This window comes from Ostrinia furnacalis, unplaced genomic scaffold (genome assembly GCF_004193835.3).
Source record: "Ostrinia furnacalis isolate ACB-3 unplaced genomic scaffold, ASM419383v2 OfSCF2001, whole genome shotgun sequence".
Taxonomy (NCBI): domain Eukaryota; kingdom Metazoa; phylum Arthropoda; class Insecta; order Lepidoptera; family Crambidae; genus Ostrinia; species Ostrinia furnacalis.
The window spans coordinates 17,004-35,787 of record NW_021132240.1 but is presented as its reverse complement, the minus strand read 5'-3'; the positions used below and the strand labels follow the sequence as shown (position 1 = coordinate 35,787).

General features: G+C 36.1%; 1 protein-coding gene across 1 annotated transcript; it reads right to left on the bottom strand.

Moving 5' to 3' along the window:
• Nucleotides 1-415: 415 nt before the first annotated feature.
• On the bottom strand, nucleotides 416-18,538 carry LOC114354235 (protein CEPU-1; the record flags this gene model as incomplete). Its single annotated transcript, XM_028306499.1, has 7 exons — nucleotides 416-634; nucleotides 3,949-3,999; nucleotides 4,704-4,852; nucleotides 5,400-5,538; nucleotides 10,452-10,580; nucleotides 12,638-12,811; nucleotides 18,331-18,538. Coding segments are annotated over 7 exons (972 nt in total), but the record flags the coding sequence as incomplete, so codon positions are not given.
• Nucleotides 18,539-18,784: the final 246 nt, after the last annotated feature.

Here is an 18,784-nt window from a genome sequence, read left to right as displayed (position 1 = left end):
CTTAGCAAATTCATACTTGCAAACGAAAATAAAGAAAATGGAAATATGTTCACAAAATTACTCTTTTACATTCCTTCAGTTTGTTTAAATACACAACATTATAATTACTCTACGTAACAAATACTTAACTTTACATGATATTTACAATCTTAACCTTCATTTGAATACATTGATATGATTGAGCAATGAAACACCAAGCAACAAAACAAAGGGAATATTTACACCACTATTTTGTAACACCTATATTTGGAACGTATGTATGTAAAGCTGGGTTGCCCCGTCTTACTTTTACTTTGACAAACGTCAAAAATCTGTCAAACTCCATACAAAAAACACCGGTTATCGATATAGTTACGGTCAAAGTTAGGTGGTGCAACTCAGCCTCAGACTTACGAAATTTTTCTTTATTACTAAGCTTTATATTCAGTCACGAAAAATTACTTAAATATAACTACAGTAACGTTATTGACTTCATTTATATACAGTCTTTCATTTGAAACATTTAATTTTATTTACATTACCTCTAATTTAACAACGGCTACGATAACGAGTGTTAAAAGATAGAGTGTTCTGGAAAACACCTCGCTTGAGTCACTTGAAGCTGGCTTCTGTTTCACAGCACCTTCTGTAAGACCTGTAAAAGAAATGTATTTTTAAAAAGGTCCATACTCGCTACCACGCGCGACCCATGACAGTTGGCGCGAACTCTCATTGGCCTATGAACGCACCGGCGATGGCGAGTAATGTGAGTGCATGACATGACATTGTGTAGTGTGTACCTATGTGTATGTGTGTATGTGTATGCGAGTGTGAGTGCATGTTTACAAAATGTTTTGGTTTAAACATTGGTCTTATGTTTGTGATTAACATTAAGATTTATTTAGTGTAAAAAGTCAGCGGCGGTCACCATTTTATCAGTAAGAAAAAAGGCCTTGGGGTGGGTTGTACCATCTTACTTTAACTTTAACAAACGTCAAGGGTCTGTCAAACTCCATATAGAAAGCACCGGTTGTTGTGGTCGCGATTGGGGTGGGGTGGTGCAATTCAACCTAAGTGTTATTTAGAGGCTATGTAATAACAGTATTGTGAGAACTGCTGCCGACAAACTGTGTCACAGTTTGGCAGAAAATATTAATGTTTACTGTGTGTATTTATATGGAAAATAAATAATAAAAAAATATGCGCGCGGTGAGCTTCAACCTTGCCAACGCGATCGCCATCGCCGGCGCGATCATAGGCCAATGACAGGTCGCGCCAACTGTCATGGGTCGCGCGACATGTCATTCGCCTATGATCGCGCTGCGATGGCGATCTGCACGCGTTGGTGTGGTTGAAGCTTAAGTTATTAACACATGGATGGACAGTATAAAATTATTTAATTTAGTTTAGGTAAGTGACAAATGCGCCACGAAAAACTCTTGTATGGCCTACCATATCAAAAATTTTAAGACGTACTAAATGAAGATGAGTAAGACCACACGGTGTAAGACTGTCAAATATTTATTAAGTACCTACATATCGCTAGCAAGTAGTACATGTCAGTAGGCTATAAATTTATAGATGAACGAAGAAGAATCCTCATGTTTCTCTCAATATTTGTCTTCTGCTTATAAAAAACAACAATTATAAGGTAAGGCTGAGTTTCACCACCTAACTTTGATCGTAACTTTAACGATAACTGGTGATTTTGTATGGAGTTTGATTGATTTTTGACATTTGTGAAAAATGTCAAAGTAAGCTAAACTCAGCCTAAGAGTCATAACTATAGGTGTACCAGAATCTCATGGCAAATGGGGAAAATAAACTTTGTTGAGTGCAATACTGGGGAAATTGGATTAAACGATCTTGATACTTTTTAATTTTTTATTTATGACTTTAATATTAATGAACATGAAGTACGAATGGCTACCTATACATTTTATATCTTATCTGTATACTTATAACTTATCACTTCATTCAGAACTAGAAAACGATTCTAAGAACTCCACTTGCATTTCTTGTTCTTCAATAGATGATCAAGTTAAAGAGGTTTATTATACAGGGTGGAAAATGCCACCTGGAGGGAAAGTACTCTTAATACTGTAGATAGAAAATTTTACTGAAAGAAAACATTCCTTAATTTTTGAAAAAAAAAATAGAGAACTGCATTCAAAGAATTTCGATTTTTTTTCGAAAATTCATTACTATACCATACAATAAAATTTTCTGTAACATTATCAAAATAATTTAAGATTTCATGGTTTTCCTTTCATTTGATTTATCAAGTTTGTTAGAGAGATTTCATCCTTATACTTAACCCTAACGATCGATGTAATAAAAATACAGAATGTAATTCCACCCTGTATAATATAAATCGCTCTTTCAGCATTTCAATTACTCAAACTTGCTTGATGAAATCTTTTTCAATTTTCTTTACATGGTCATAACTTTTTCACTATTCGTCTGCACCAATGTATGAAAATAAAACACCTGAAAACCCCGATAAAGCAGCTATTAGGTAAGAATAATTTAAAAATAAACATAACCCACCCTCCTTCTGACGCAGTTAGGTAATAAACTAAATGTATCAAAACATTTCACTCCAACTTACTGTCAACTCAACGACGCGCTTTAAAATCAAAGATTGAGTTTGAATTAAGCCCTATTTTACAATACACATTGAAAACAATATGATTTGCTTGAGCTTTTTCGACTTTTTCACAAAAATAACAAATAGGCATGAAGAGATTACAAAATTTCTGCAGCGGCTGACAGATCTCTTGATTTACTTTGACAGGTGACAGTAAAGCCATAGACAATGGCCATATGAAAAACACACTTTTCCAATATTTTTGTTTGCCATGAGATTCTGGTACACCTATAATAATAACATCATAACAATAGTACTGCAAATAACAATAATTACTTTGTAGAATGGGCACAACCAACAAAGATTTCGTAGAACCGTAATCTTAGAAGATTCAATAATAAATTAACTGGAATGGTGCAAACCCTTATAGAAGTTTGGTTGTTACTCACAAAGACCGTGTATGTGGGCTTAGAACGGCCATTAAAACTATTCCTCTAACAGTTCCACAAAATAGCATAGTTCGGATATTTGACGGTTGTGTTTGGCCTCATTTATAATTAAGTTAATCCTTTCAAGGCTTGAATATGAAGAAGAAAGACGCAGAAGGTTCGACACATCAGTGTTAAAGTCTAATCTCCCTGTTTTTTAGATGTTTTTAGATGTTACCCTCAGGGGAAATGCTGGCCAGGAGCTACCTCCTTGAAGATAAAAAAGACTTTCAACTGTACCTATGTAATTATAAAATCTGATAAATAAATAAAAGAACAACACTATTCTCAGTTGGGGTTATCTTGGCTCAATCTTATTTACAGAAAGTTTATTAACATTCTAGTTTAACAGTATCGATAAGTAATTAGGTTCGATAAAATGTCATATTGACATTTTTTTTTATCAGCTTTGCCAGACATTGTTGGGTGTTTTGCCAGTGCACACGAACGTCAAACTTATCGTATCGTATCTTGCTAGTATATGACATAGTACGATGCTGTTCACATTTGCCGTATGTCTACAACCATTGTAGAATATGCCAATTTATAGATCGTTTCATCCACGAAGACGCGCCCCACCAATTTTTGGTCAAGGGAAGCGCGGGGTGCGGGGAGTTTGATCTGAGCAATCCGAGCGTCATTATTGTAGTGTGCGTGTGCACTCATGGATAATTTAGCGTGTACCGATAACACTCAAACATTAGCGGAAGAATAGTGGGGTGCGTCTTCGTGGATGAAGCGATCTATATGTACTCTGAGCGCTCCTCGGATATCGAGTCGGTCAGTCCGACCCTTTCACTGTTCGGCTATCGTAGCTTCTGAACCGACTGTGACATTAAAATAAGCAGTGGTCCTATTTGCTATGTTATGGATTAAATCTTAATTACTCACCACCTACATTCACTTCTGCGGCCGACTGAGAGCTTGGGTACAGCTTTATTTCTGAAAAATAGATTATAAAATTGAAGATCGTTATTCATTTGGGACTACAACTTCTTGATTAATGTTTTTTTGTCTTTTTTCGCAAGTTCCTGTCTTACTAAAGCTTGGGCCATTTTTACTTTTTGGGAAATACTGGTACGTAAATAAAATGTTTATGTAATCTAATGCTCATCAAAATAACTCCACGGACAGTCTTGATTATTTTTCAGTTTTTACTGTCTATCAAAAAATAATATATTCCTCCAAAAGGTTCAATAATGGGCCTTATACATAAATTAGCTTAGTTAAAATTGAAACGTAATTACGGAAAATTAATTAAATCATCTCTTTTGAGAGATATAACTTTGGGATTTCCCTAATAGCTCATCAAAGTAGCTGACATGGACAGTCTTAATTGTTTCTCAAACTCGTGCCTTTAAAATTTGTTATTTGTTACTTACAGGCCAGAAAATATAATCTAATATTTATTTAATTCAGGATAGTATCTAAACTTAAAAGAAGAGAAAAAAAACTCATAAGAAAAAAAAAAAGAATAGTCAAAATAACTGTACCATCAAGCAGAACAGTCGTGTAAGTTGTTTGCCTGTCACGCACTTCCTGACGAAAAAAAAAGGCCGTAACCCGCCATGGTGGGCCAGGGGTTCTTTTGCACCAGGATCATGAGGAGAAAATCTTTATAGAAAACAATCACCATAATAACTTACCATAAAGCCTCAAGGTCCCTTCGCTCTTCCCTAAGGAGTTGGTGCTGACGCAGTTGTAGGTCCCGATGTCGTGCTTCGAGAACTGCTTGATGGTCAGCTTCATCATCACCTTGTAGGATGACCTCTCTTCGCTTATTATGTACTTTGGCCTGCAAGAGGTGGATCATGATAAACTGAAGACAAATTCAATTCTCTAAGTGTCCCTTGATAAGACTGGCCTGAATTTCATTTGATTCTCTTTGAGTGATAAATTCAACTAATTTCTTGAAATTCTGCTCGCTTTTAGTGTGATAGTAATCATTCACTGTTTATTATTTCGATTTATTTATAAAAGCAGGACTACTTTTAATCAGTATTGTTATTACTGACGGGATTGTGCCATGTGTAACAGTGCTAATATCGGAAACTCAAAATTAAGGTACATGGTAGCAATCCCGTCAGTAATAATAATTATGTTAGTGACAATGAAAGTTTAAAACAATATATTTTAATCAGAATCAACCATACTGCTTTGAATAAAGAAAAAAAATTCGACAAAGCATCAAGGGATTGAAGTTTACTTGGTTCAGTTTTAGTAAATACAGACAATTATAATATTGAATCGGAGCTGCTGATATTAGTTCACCATTTATATCTGTCCCATAGTTCCTATCCCTGCATAAGAAACAAGATAATAATTTAGAAGTAAATCGTTACCCATCTAGCAGCATCTCGCCACGGTTCTTGACCCAGTAGTTGATGGTGTTGGGGTATGCTTCTACGGTGCATTCTAGCACCACATCGGTTCCAAGCGGCGCTCCTAACAGCTGGTTTGGCACTATCACCGTTGGTGGGACTGCGAAAAAAAACAGCGTTGAAAGAACTAAAAAAAGTAATTTTAACACTGACATTTTTTAATGCTTAACAAGGCAGATTATTTGACCACAATCGCACCTGGTGTTAAGTGGGATGCAGACTAGGATGTTACGCTAACCTGCGTCTGGTTCCCCGGTGATGGCTGGTAATGGAATTTAAATTTTTCGCGCTCTGGTATTCCTGTGTTTAATGATGACGTGAGCATGTGTTTTTTAATTTTAAAGATTTTTTTTTCATTGTAAGCTATAAAGACCCAGCCAGCATTTTGCCTACAGAAATGCAATACAAGTTTCTTCATCTGGGATCCTATGAGTGGTTAGGATGGTGCTATATTTGTTTCTAATAAAAATATACCTCAATATGATGCATTAATTTTAACTGTCAAGCAAAGTAAGTTACGTATGTAAAAAAAATGCGTACTTAAAATATTCTTCCTTTTTATTGTTCTTCAAAGAATGAAAAAATACAATTCTTTCCGTTTTTTTGTAAACATTCGAGGCAGTGATTTTTTAAAGCACGTTTTTACTTATTCGGATTTTCTTTTCAGAGAAAGAAAAGGAATCAAAATCGAAAAGTAACAGTTGAACGTCGCTTTTAAACGTTAACATTTATCCAAGCCATTACATAACACTCGATTGTCTACGTATCGATTATTCGTATCGTTTCGAAATCGATTTACATAAATGGCAATTAATGTAAGGCAGAGAATGTAACGGTGGTAATACGACTACAAAGCGAAAAGGGAGCGAAATACTGAAATTTGAAAGACGAATTAAATGGGTTGAAAAGTAATCAAGTCTAGACGGGTCTTAAGAATTTTTATTCTTTGGGAGTTGTTTGGTAAGTCCTTCTTTGTATAGATTCTTAGATCAGAAAACTCTTTGTTAATACAGTAGGTATCCGTAGGATGGAACACAGAAGATTTTTATAGAATGGACCAAGGCGTCTTGATGGTCAATAATCATAGTTAAATCCTCAACCCAGTAGATAAAAAATAAGGAAAAGATTTTCTAAAAAAGATTGCTACATTATTTGGAAATCATAATGAATGCTGATGTTTTAATTTTACAAAGCTCTCTTATTATTTTGAGCCAAAAATCCACCTTAATCCAATCCAGGCAGAGCCGTGCAATTTCCCCAAAACTGGCCAATAAAGAGAAATTGCTTAAAAACCCAATCTACTAACCAACAGATCATGATTATTGGATCCACCGAATGCATTAAAATGGGACTTTCAAATTACCCGCAAATCGGGTAAAATTTCTAGCAAAATCGGGCAATTCGATGAGTGGGGATTTGCTTAGCGGTTAGTGCGCTGAAGGCAATGTACTGATAAACTGGGATTCATCCCACAGACGGGATTCGGAATTGGAGATTCGGGATTCGATGGTCCGTGTAATTCACTCCGCACTCTTCACTGGGTTTCGACTGTGGGAGGGGATTCCAATTCTTGTCTTTGATTTTGGATGTAAGTGTAAATTGAACTTTATTTTATNGTTTCAAAAACAGGGATATAAAAACTATCCTATGTTCTTTCCCGGGACTCAAACTATCTCTATGCCAAATTTCATCAAAATCGGTTGCGAGGTTTAAGCGGGAAAGCGTAACAGACAGACAGACAGACAGACAGAGTTACTTTCGCATTTATAATATTAGTTGGGAGTTGGGATAACCGTTAACGTTAGCTTTTAAAGTTTTAATAACATTAAACTTTAAATTACGATAAAATCGTTGCACTCTGAAACATCAAATATGTACCTACCTACTTTAAACATTCAAATAAAGTCACTTTGCAAAAAGAATTTTAATTTCTAATATTAATGTATTCTTTCTTATAGAATGTATAAAATGAAACAGGTATCTAATAGAATAAAATATTTAAGTGACGCTTAAAAGTTATATGAAAAAGATAAGAATGGATTTACCGTAAAATGACCATAGGAAACCATTAAATTTATGCCCAATAATGCCCCTATAAAAAGTTTAGATTGCAATAAAAGCTTTAGAGATGACAAAAATCATATAAACTTTGTAATATCCGTAAACAAAGGAACTGATAGATATAACCTCTGATGTATTGCTATAAACTCTCTATATGATTTATGGGAATAACTATGGCTGCAATCGCCCAAATTGAGATTCCTGGATCCCTTTTGTGAAGGCATATAGTAGCGGAATTTATCCTACTATGTATTTTCCGAATATCACAATATTGTGTCTCATATTCTTTGTTTCGGTGGCTTCAATCAATGGGCTTTTCTCTTTATTTTTAGGAAATATAGGTATAGTTCTTGCAACTCATGAAGGCGAGTGAGCTTTTCTTGTGTGTGTACGTGTACATGCACATAACGATAGTGTAATATCTATCAAAACTTTTGAAAAATAAACATTAGCGGGCTACCATACATGTAAAGCTCACTCGCCTTCGTGAATTGCAACAACTATATCATCATCAACAGCCCTTTACAGTCCACTACTGGACTATGAGCCTCCTCCACTATAGTGGAGGGTTTTACCATAATCTCCACGCTTGGCAGGCGGGTTGGAGATCGCAGTTTAAAAGATTGATGTTTGTCAGAGAGCGCTGCTGCCCGTTCTCTGTTTGATGTGTAGTCCCTAAGTCGCCTCTTACGACACCCGCGGGAAGAGTAGGGGTTGGTGACAAATGTATTCTACTCTGCCGTCACCACACGGCTAAACAACTATATACATAATAATAATGAGATGTTTATTGTAGCAAAAAAGTTAAATTATGAAATTATCATCAACTTAAATTTACTGGTGACACCTACATATAATATCTATTGACAGGCAGGATAGTATAGCACGAATAAATTAAAACTTTATTTCCATACTAACCGACTCCTACGCAAGAGGAAAGGAGCAATATACGGACGCGAGCACATCAGGCTTTACAATTTTGTTGCAAAATCGCCCATATTAGAACTACATAGATGCTACAGTGATTATCTTGACGTTCTTTCGCTGTACGATAGCTAGATAATAGATATACGATACAATGTACAAAATGGAAGTCAAAATAGCAACCAATAACCAAGCAGGAACTAGCAAAGTCAACAAATAAATATACTCGTATGTTTCACAATAAAGTATTTAGATGTTGCAAACATTTTCGTTTGAAAACCGAATTTTTCTACCTCATTTCGATATTACTTCCATAGAAAAACCTATTGAATACCACCTGATTCGGCTCCACAGAGGGTATACTTACTATGATTTCATTTTTACGCTATATTATTGCATGCAAAAAATAATATCCAAATAGTTTTAGCAGAATTCCCCCGGGACTTTCGTCACCGCTACCGTGAGCTACGAATCTGAATCCCGGGATCAAGACAGTGCGGGATTCAATCCCTACATTTATATCGGCTATGGGAGTGGCCAATGACAGGGAAGAGTCAATTATACGCAAGGACGGCTTACAAGAGGGAGATCAATTCGACTTTATCACAGCTCTGGGCAGTGGTTCAAGGGATGAGCTCGAGGGAAAATTTTCCGGGAAAATTGTGAAGAATGGGATTATAACGCGGGATTATTGTGGAGTGATTTGTGACGGCGATTTGATATATTTTTTTTGTTGGTATTAGTTTTGTTATTTATGCTGTAGGCTGTTCCATTAGCTAATTAGAGAGTGGGTCGTTGAACAGAAAAACATTTTTGGTGACTTATCAACTATCTAAAACCATTTAGTATTCCTAACTTAAAAAATAAAAGTAGAAGTATAGAGTTTTTAACCCCAATTTTGCTTTATCTGCTTATCGGGAAAAAATTTGATTCAATTTAGTATGTCGATAAAATTTTGGATTTTACTTTATTTTTATTTTGTTATTTTTTATTTATTTATACTTTATTGTCAAAATTTTAAAATTGGACAAACTTATCCAGTTTACCTTCTGGTTAATATTAGGTCTAAGTTTTACGATAAAGTCATGGATTCAAAACCTTGTTTTCATGACTTGCACCACCTTCCTCAGTATACGTAGGCTGGTAAGAGGAATCATGCTCTAATTGTACGGCCGTCAAAGGTGAGACGCCTAGTTTATTCGATTCCAGCCTTTATTTGATCGAAGACTCGAAGGTACTATTATACTCCGATCAATTTTGCCCCTTCAAAAAGAATTCGAAGCCAATTTGCGTCAGAAAAATATTTGAAACCATCTAAGAGTTTTACTGTTGAAAAGTATTTTCACAGAAAATATTGGGAAGAACCGTTATTTTGATGTTGGTGTATTTCAATTTATAAATTGAAACTTGAGCTTAGAGATATAAAATATTTTCTTGCGTTCATTCTAATGTTTTTTCTTTTAATATTATATGAGTTGAGTGTTCTGTTTTCACACCACTTAGGAATAAGCGAGGATTATTTACAGACCAAGCGCATTTTATTTTCATGTCTTTACATTTTGACCGAAAATTGTATGAAATCAGTCAGTAACAGAAGTAGTACCAGTCGTTAAGATTTTTATAGGTCGGATAAACTCCTTACAAAAACTATTTACTTGGGAATCAAATTGTGGACATGTAGTTGATACTACCAATACCAATTTATTAACAATATACTTATATGACCTGTCAAAACTCCAGTCCCTTTGATGTAAAACCAATTTTTACCAGAATTTCATGGCTAAAGAAAAGACATTAGCCACCCAGCTGTGTAGAAAATAGAATCCAAAAGTGTTATCTAGATCTTTAGATAATACTTAGTAAAATTGGCTTCAAAGTTGTTTCCAATGCCACTAGTCCCACGTGTGGATCTACACAATAGCTTGTCCCAAACGTTGGTGCCAATACTATTATGTAGATCCACATGTTGGATAAATTAGGCCAATGTTGGGGCCAACATGTGGAGCCAACATTAGCATAGATACTCACAATTGACATTCAGTATGATCCGCTTGCTGACGGCGGGAGGGACGTCGTTGGAGGCGATGCAGAGGAACGCGCCCATCTGCCGCCGGTCCACCCGCCAAAGGGGCAGGGAGCTGCCCACGTAGCTCTCCACTGGACAAAACAATCATCATCATTATCATCAGGTCATTTATTTAGTCTCCTCTTCAAGAGGATGACCAGAGAGGCAGGGAGGTGTCAATGTAGCTCTCCACTGGACAAAAAAAACATCATCATTAAAGTCATTTATTTAGTTCCTTATTCAAGAGGATGACCAGAGAGGCAGGGAGTTGCCAATGCTCCACTGGATAAAAAACATTATCATCATCAGCTCATTTAATATCTACTGAAGGGTCCTCTTTAATGTAGCGCCACAGAGGCAGAGATTTGCCGATGTATATTTCAACTGGGCAAAACAATCACAATCATTATCAGCTCATTTAGTATCTACTACAAGACGACGACCCTCTGTAATTTAGCGCCATAGCTAGTGGCAGAGAGCTGCCGAAGTAGCTCTCCATTGGACAAAACAATGATAATTCATCATCTTCATCAGCTCATTTAATATCCACTGTAAGAGAGGGATCCTTTCCAATTTAGCGCCACAGTGGCAGAAAAGTAAAATAAAAAATACAGATAGTAGAATTTTTATAAGAATCCATCGATAAATCGAAACAGTCCGAAAGCCTGCCTTTCGACTACCTACATAAGTACGTTATACGTTATCGAGTTACTAGATAAGAACACCTTCCACGAAAAGTAGACTAAAATAGGTAAGTCAAATGTTGGTTTACAGGAATTAACCAGAAGGATCCTTGACAGTAAGAGTAGGCGCACACCGTTGATTTTTAGTTGGCCGATAGTTGTGCCCGATTTTAATTAGTATGAAGAATCGGCCAAATCGAATCGGCGTAGTGTGCGCACTCCCATACATGCCCATACTGATCAACTGCCCGACTAAACTATCGGCCGACGAAAAATCAACGGTGTGCGCCTACTCTAAAAAGTTATGTTACCCATTATTGAGTTAAAAGATTTATTGAATTGTCTGTAAATGGTCGCTTCCTAGCAATAGAACAGCCTAAATTAATATACAAATTTAATTATTTTAATTTTCTTTCTTCGCTTTCTTTCAATTATAGTGAACAATCTTAACTAAGTACAAATAATAATTACACGCTTTTAGGACGTCAAAAAAGTTTAAAAAATACTATAACGTAAATGAAACTGGCCATCACAAAATAGTCAAAAGTTGTTAATTCATTAATTCCTTAACTAAACACGGAATCTCGAAAAGTACTTGACCTTCCAAGCTGAAATTCGGCAGGTAGTTTATAAATAGAAGTCGTCTAAGAATGGATATTGCGACGGGGTTCAATTATAGGGGGAAAGGGTTTAAGCCTTGTGAATCTGTTGTTTTACATGTAAAGTTCTTGGAGATGGTTATTTTAGTTTTAGGATTTAGAAGACACGTGGAAGTATTTATAAAAATAGCTAACTTTTACGTTAATCTTGAGCTGAGTAGAATAAGACAGACCACCCCCATTCTTTCCGGTGATGTCAAAAGAGGCGACTTAAAGAGGAATATGCGATCATCAGGCATCCCCAACCCGTTTGGACAGCCTAGATAGTGCATGCCAAAACTTCCATTTACCTCTTGTGAATTAAAGAGAGTCGTCTGCTTGCAGTGCAAGCTATTTTTTATCCACAACGGTTAGCTCAGTTCAGATACTGATAGAAAGTGATGATCAGGCCAAAGTTTGAAGCGAGTATCAACCGGAATCATTGACCACACAACTGTCTGTCTTATCTCGAAATGGCTAAAAGCCTATTCAGACCTAAGCGGTATTCACTACCGTCTGCGACAGAGAAAACCCAGTCGATATGCGGTAATAATACTGTTCAGACCTAAGCGGTATTCGCTACCGTCTGCCATGTACCTCTACCCAAAGCGGCAGCGAATATCGCTCAGGTCGCTCTAGCCGCGATACTTGATACTAAATACCTAAGCGAAACCGGCGCGGTATGTACCTCTACCCACAGCGGTAGCGAATATCGCTCAGGTTTGAATAGGCCTTAACTTACTTCTAACTCTAAAATGACGTGATCATAATGATAATGAAGTCGTCAAATCAATATCAATATCAAATCATAACGTTAAAAGATCTTACCTTTATAAAAATCTCTGCCGCCAACTTTCTTCAGCAGCATCTGGTCGTGGTCCTCTCTCCTCCACGTGATCTTGGGAGGAGGGTGGCCGGTAGCCTTGCAGGAGAGAGTGACGTTGTCCAGTTCTTGGGCTGACACGTCCGTTGAAGTCTCTTCGTTGCTGATGTCTGGGGGCACTGTTGAAGATAAGGAATATATTTTAGGTTGTCCTTATGACGGTTTCCATATGGAGGAGGCTTGTGTCCAATACTCAATGCTCACATCTTTTACTGCATTTCACACTGTGTACAAGATCTTACAAAAACACAGTTTTTAATAAATCATTTTCTGTTTTTTTTTTGTTTTATTAAACTATCAAATACCAATTCATGCTTGGCTTTTAGATTGTCGTGGACTAGTACCTAATGTCTGCCTAGTTGAAAGTACTATGGTTTAATTATTTTACTACGCAAAAAGTTACTATCTGCAAAAAATACTCACTTTCACACCACCCACTCATACAAAAGCAGTTGTTTTTGCCGATAGCCCTCCGACAAGTGTGGCGCAAAAGAGCGCAAAGTTAAAAGGCAATAAAAGGCAGCGCACTCCCGAACGCGTTTATGTAAATACGAGTGCGACTGTGGGAACAAACGAGGCGATACACTCCAGCGGTCGTAAACCGTGCCCGTAGAATAACTTGCGAGAAAGTGGGCGTCATCTAAAATAATATTGCGACAAAGTGTGGCATCGACAAATTTTGGGAACAATAAAGAAATATGAAGGGAATAAGATACATTGATATTATTTTGGATGTGACATGAGAAATTGAAAAAAAAAACAAAAATAAATAAAAGAAGATTTGCTTTCGCTAATGATTTTGTTGAACAATAAAAATTAACAATACTACCACAGAATAATAATAAGTACTACGTACAGAAGTTTTACTTCGCGAAGGTATTTAAAAAAATTTATGCTCAATGTCATTAACAATGTGGTGTAATTTAGCCTGTCTCAAGAGTCAAGCACCATTTTGTTGACAAATGTCAGTGATCGGCACTGCGCCGAAGCTGTAGGGCTGACTTCGGTAAAATTATGTGACGTGAGGTGCCAAACTGCGGAAAATGGCGGAGGAAATACATGATTTAGCATGAATTATCATGAATAATATTAACTACTTATTTACCTCTCAGTGTCTTGAGGCAACTTAAAAAAATACATTCTGTGTTTTTATTATTATTTAGGCAGTTAAATACTGCACAGTATTTAGTACACCAGTTTCTTTATTTTCTTCCATCATACACAAGAAAACGCGTGCGTGAGTCAATGTTCGCTCGTATGTGAGGCCTTGTCGAATAGTATCCTGTAGGTGGGCCATCGTGCGTGTTTTGTTTTCGATGTAAACTCGCGGAGATGAACAGGCCTGATACTACCTAATAAATAAAAAAACGTTGTAGCAAACACTTTGTCTGACTTTGTCATGACAGCTGATACACTTCGAGATACGAGTAATTTTGTTTTTTTATTGTCTCTATCACAATCTAGCCTAATTCGACTCAGAGACTGTGCATATTATATTCCTAAACATTTAGTTAAAGCATAAAATACGTTTATTTTTCTTCATTAAAATTTCAAATAAAAAGACATGAATCGAAAAAAATATGATCTTTTCATACACAGCTGCCTCAAAATTCGAAAATCTGACAGATCCACTTTATCAGACAAATCTCAATCAAATGCTGAAATGATTAGATCAATATTTTATAACAATGAGATGTTGATTACGGTGGATATTAGGACCGCCACTGGTCAAACACAAAGTGATGGCCCGCATTGAGGCTGGTGGATTAATAGCTTAATCTGCCGATGTATTGGGAGTTGGTCATGCAATCAGTATACCTTCGATGTAGTATTGTGTATAATGTTGGGCATTAGTTCTATTTGATGGTATGCCGAAAGCAGATCCAAACTATCCACAATCATTGATAAAACATATAACAGTACCTATCTAGGTAGGCCTTTAATATGCATTGTATGCTTCAGGATTACTAACACTATGACTTAAATTGAAACTCGAAAAATATTTTCAATTTGAAATTGTCTTGGGCTCTTTTTATTGGTATTGAAAATTAGTGATATTTTTCATAAACATAGGTACTAAAGAAAAAACTTCAACACACGCTTCTTCAACATACTAATTTAAAATTCACGCTGCAACAGATTTCGAGTTGCGAAAGCAATCGCATGTCGTTAGGGTCCCACAATTCCTTCCCAAGTAATCCGCAAGAGTTCCACATCTTGAAATATTCCAGGGCAATTTCGTCAATTTCATTCCACGTCAAAAGATTGCATAACTCTGCAACGTGAAGGCGTATTAAATTTCCCAGGAAAAGTTGCGAGCCACATGCCTCAGAGACATAGTAAAAATTCAATATTGAAATCCATACTTCAAAAGTTGAAAAGAAAAAAAGAATAGCCCCGAACTAATTTGAACTGGGCGATAAAAGTTGGCTCTCACCTCCAATGGCGCGAGGAGGTAAAGCTAACTTTTCTTACGTGATTTATTTTCCCAAGGAAAAATACTTTTCCACCGTTTTCATTCGAGACATTTCATTGATATTGAGTTTTGTTCTAAGTTCGACGTAAGTACTTTGAGATGTTTTGAAGCCGTCTCCTATTCCTAATAAGCTTAAGTCCCCTCTTTTATATTTTTGCGTATTATGCGTTTAAAGAAATCGCCCATTGGGAGTTTCTTTTGAAAATGTTTACGGTTGAATTCGCATGGGGAAGTTTGGAATTCGGTTTGTTTCTCTGTAATTTACTTAAGTTCTTTACGGCACACCTTTCAGTGTTACCTGGGACAACTCAAATTTTCATTTGCGCTACTTTGGACTTTAATAACGTTTCAAATAGCTTTGTTAATAGCATTTATTTCGGAAGTTTCTATTTAAATGTGCAATGGAACATGTATTTTGTACAGCAACGAAGAATTTAGATGATTTAAAAATCTCTGATGTGATTTATGATATTAAGTCCTTACTTCATTTAATTAAAATGGTAGCTATTAATGATAAGAATGTGTCTATTAAGGTGAATAACGTTGATATTTTTATCACAGACTCTACCACACTTTTATTAGAAATGTTATTGCCAGCAATCTCTCAGAATTCCAAAACAAACAGAAGTTGTGAAGTAAAAACTCAAAACAAACGCGTTGCTTGTAGGAGAGAACCGCAAACGTTGAACAAAACATTTCAATAAGTATAATTTGCTAACTCAATTAGGATCCTCACCATTATCCAGGATAACTGTGAATAAAGGATACGTGCAGTGCAGTGGGATTAAGAAACATTTTCTATAATTAGTTGCTTTTGTTAGATTGGAGTGGTACCACAGCTTTTATAATTGAAACATGTAAATTAACTTAATCAAAAATACATTAGGTACTCATCACACTAGCAGCTGTAAANTTTTTATTGTCTCTATCACAATCTAGCCTAATTCGACTCAGAGACTGTGCATATTATATTCCTAAACATTTAGTTAAAGTATAAAATACGTTTATTTTTCTTCATTAAAATTTCAAATAAAAAGACATGAATCGAAAAAAATATGATCTTTTCATACACAGCTGCCTCAAAATTCGAAAATCTGACAGATCCACTTTATCAGACAAATCTCAATCAAATGCTGAAATGATTAGATCAATATTTTATAACAATGAGATGTTGATTACGGTGGATATTAGGACCGCCACTGGTCAAACACAAAGTGATGGCCCGCATTGAGGCTGGTGGATTAATAGCTTAATCTGCCGATGTATTGGGAGTTGGCCATGCAATCAGTATACCTTCGATGTAGTATTGTGTATAATGTTGGGCATTAGTTCTATTTGATGGTATGCCGAAAGCAGATCCAAACTATCCACAATCATTGATAAAACATATAACAGTACCTATCTACTAGGTAGGCCTTTAATATGCATTGTATGCTTCTGGATTACTAACATTATGACTTAAATTGAAACTCGAAAAATATTTTCAATTTGAAATTGTCTTGGACTCTTTTTATTGGTATTGAAAATTAGTGATATTTTTCATAAACATCGGTACTAAATAAAAAACTTCAACACACGCTTCTTCAACACACTAATTTAAAATTCACGCTGCAACAGATTTCGAGTTGCGAAAGCAATCGCATGTCGTTAGGGTCCCACAATTCCTTCCCAAGTAATCCACAAGAGTTCCACATCTTGAAATATTCCAGGGCAATTTCGTCAATTTCATTCCACGTCAAAAGATTGCATAACTCTGCAACGTGACGGCGTATTAAATTTCCCAGGAAAAGTTGCGAGCCACATGCCTCAGAGACACAGTAAAAATTCAATATTGAAATCCATACTTCAAAAGATGAAAAGAAAAAAAGAATAGCCCCGAACTAATTTGAACTGGGCGATAAAAGTTGGCTCTCACCTCCAATGGCGCGAGGAGGTAAAGCTAACTTTTCTTACGTGATTTATTTTCCCAAGGAAAAATACTTTTCCACCGTTTTCATTCGAGACATTTCATTGATATTGAGTTTTGTTCTAAGTTCGACGTAAGTACTTTGAGATGTTTTGAAGCCGTTTCCTATTCCTAATAAGCTTAAGTCCCCTCTTTTATATTTTTGCGTATTATGCGTTTAAAGAAATCGCCCGTTGGGAGTTTCTTTTGAAAATGTTTACGGTTGAATTCGCATGGGGAAGTTTGGAATTCGGTTTGTTTCTCTGTAATTTACTTAAGTTCTTTACGGCTACACCTTTCAGTGTTACCTGGGACAACTCAAATTTTCATTTACGCTACTTTGGACTTTAATGACGTTCCAAATATCCAGCTTTGTTTCAGCATTTATTTCGGAAATTTATATTTAAATGTGCAATGGAAAAAATATTTTGTACAGCAATGAAGAATTTAGATGATTTAAAAATCTCCGATGTAAATTATGTTAATAAGTTTTTACTTGATTTAATTAAAATGGTAGCTATTAATGATAAGAATGTGTCTATTAAGATAAGAATATCAACGAATATTTTTGGTACAGAGCACAGACGATATTAAAAATAAGAAGTAAAATCATTCACAAAAAAAAAACTTTTGCACACTTTTATTAGAAATGTTATTGCCAGCAATCTCACAGAATTCCAAAACAAACAGAAGTTGTGAAGTAAAAACTCAAAACAAAAGCGTTGCTTGTAGGAGAGAACCGCAAACGTTGAACAAAACATTTCAATAAGTATAATTTGCTAACTCAATTAGGATCCTCACCATTATCCAGGATAACTGTGAATAAAGGATACGTGCAATGCAGTGGGATTAAGAAACATTTTCTATATTTAGTTGCTTTTGTTAGATTGGAGTGGTGAGCTTTTATAATTGAAACATGTAAATTAACTAAATCAAAAATACATTAGGTACTCATCACACTAGCAGCTGTAAACTTTTAAATGTTGACTAAATAAAATTACAATAACAATAATTTATAATTTATTTATTAAGGATAAAAGATAATAATATGACTATAATTACTTCAGCAAGAAGTTAGAACGTTTAGTACTGCATTTTGCGAGAAACTGGATCATCTCGGATATCCAATGGCCTGCAATATGGCGGTACATGATTGGGAAAGCCAACCCCATGTAACAGGATTAGGTGAGGCGAAAGAAGAAGACCCAGAAACTTACCATAAACATCGATGCAGCCAATCTGCCACTTCATGACGGGCTGTGTGTTGATTTGGCACATGTAACAGCCCCGGTCCTCTGCCCTCAGAGGCCTGATCCTCAGCTGCCAGGTGCTCGGAGAGTCCAGGCTGACGGAGTACCGAGGGCCGAGCACCACTCGCTCGTGAAGGGACAGGACTGTTTGGTCTTCAGCTCGGAGCCAGCCGACCTGGGAAAGAAGGGTTTTGTTTAGTTAGAAACAAAAGTGGCACCAAATGGTTCGTGTAATATTACACTCGGCGCTGGCTAGCCAGTTCCTTTGCTTGAACTTGGCTTGACACGCTACCGCGTGTCTAGATGTAGATAAAATATTGGTCATTGAATGATTTTTATCTTTTTTTTTCTGACTGCGCCAGAAGGAGAGATGTTTCGTGTGAATGTCTTTGGAATGCTCTGGTACCTAAAAAGCTTAACT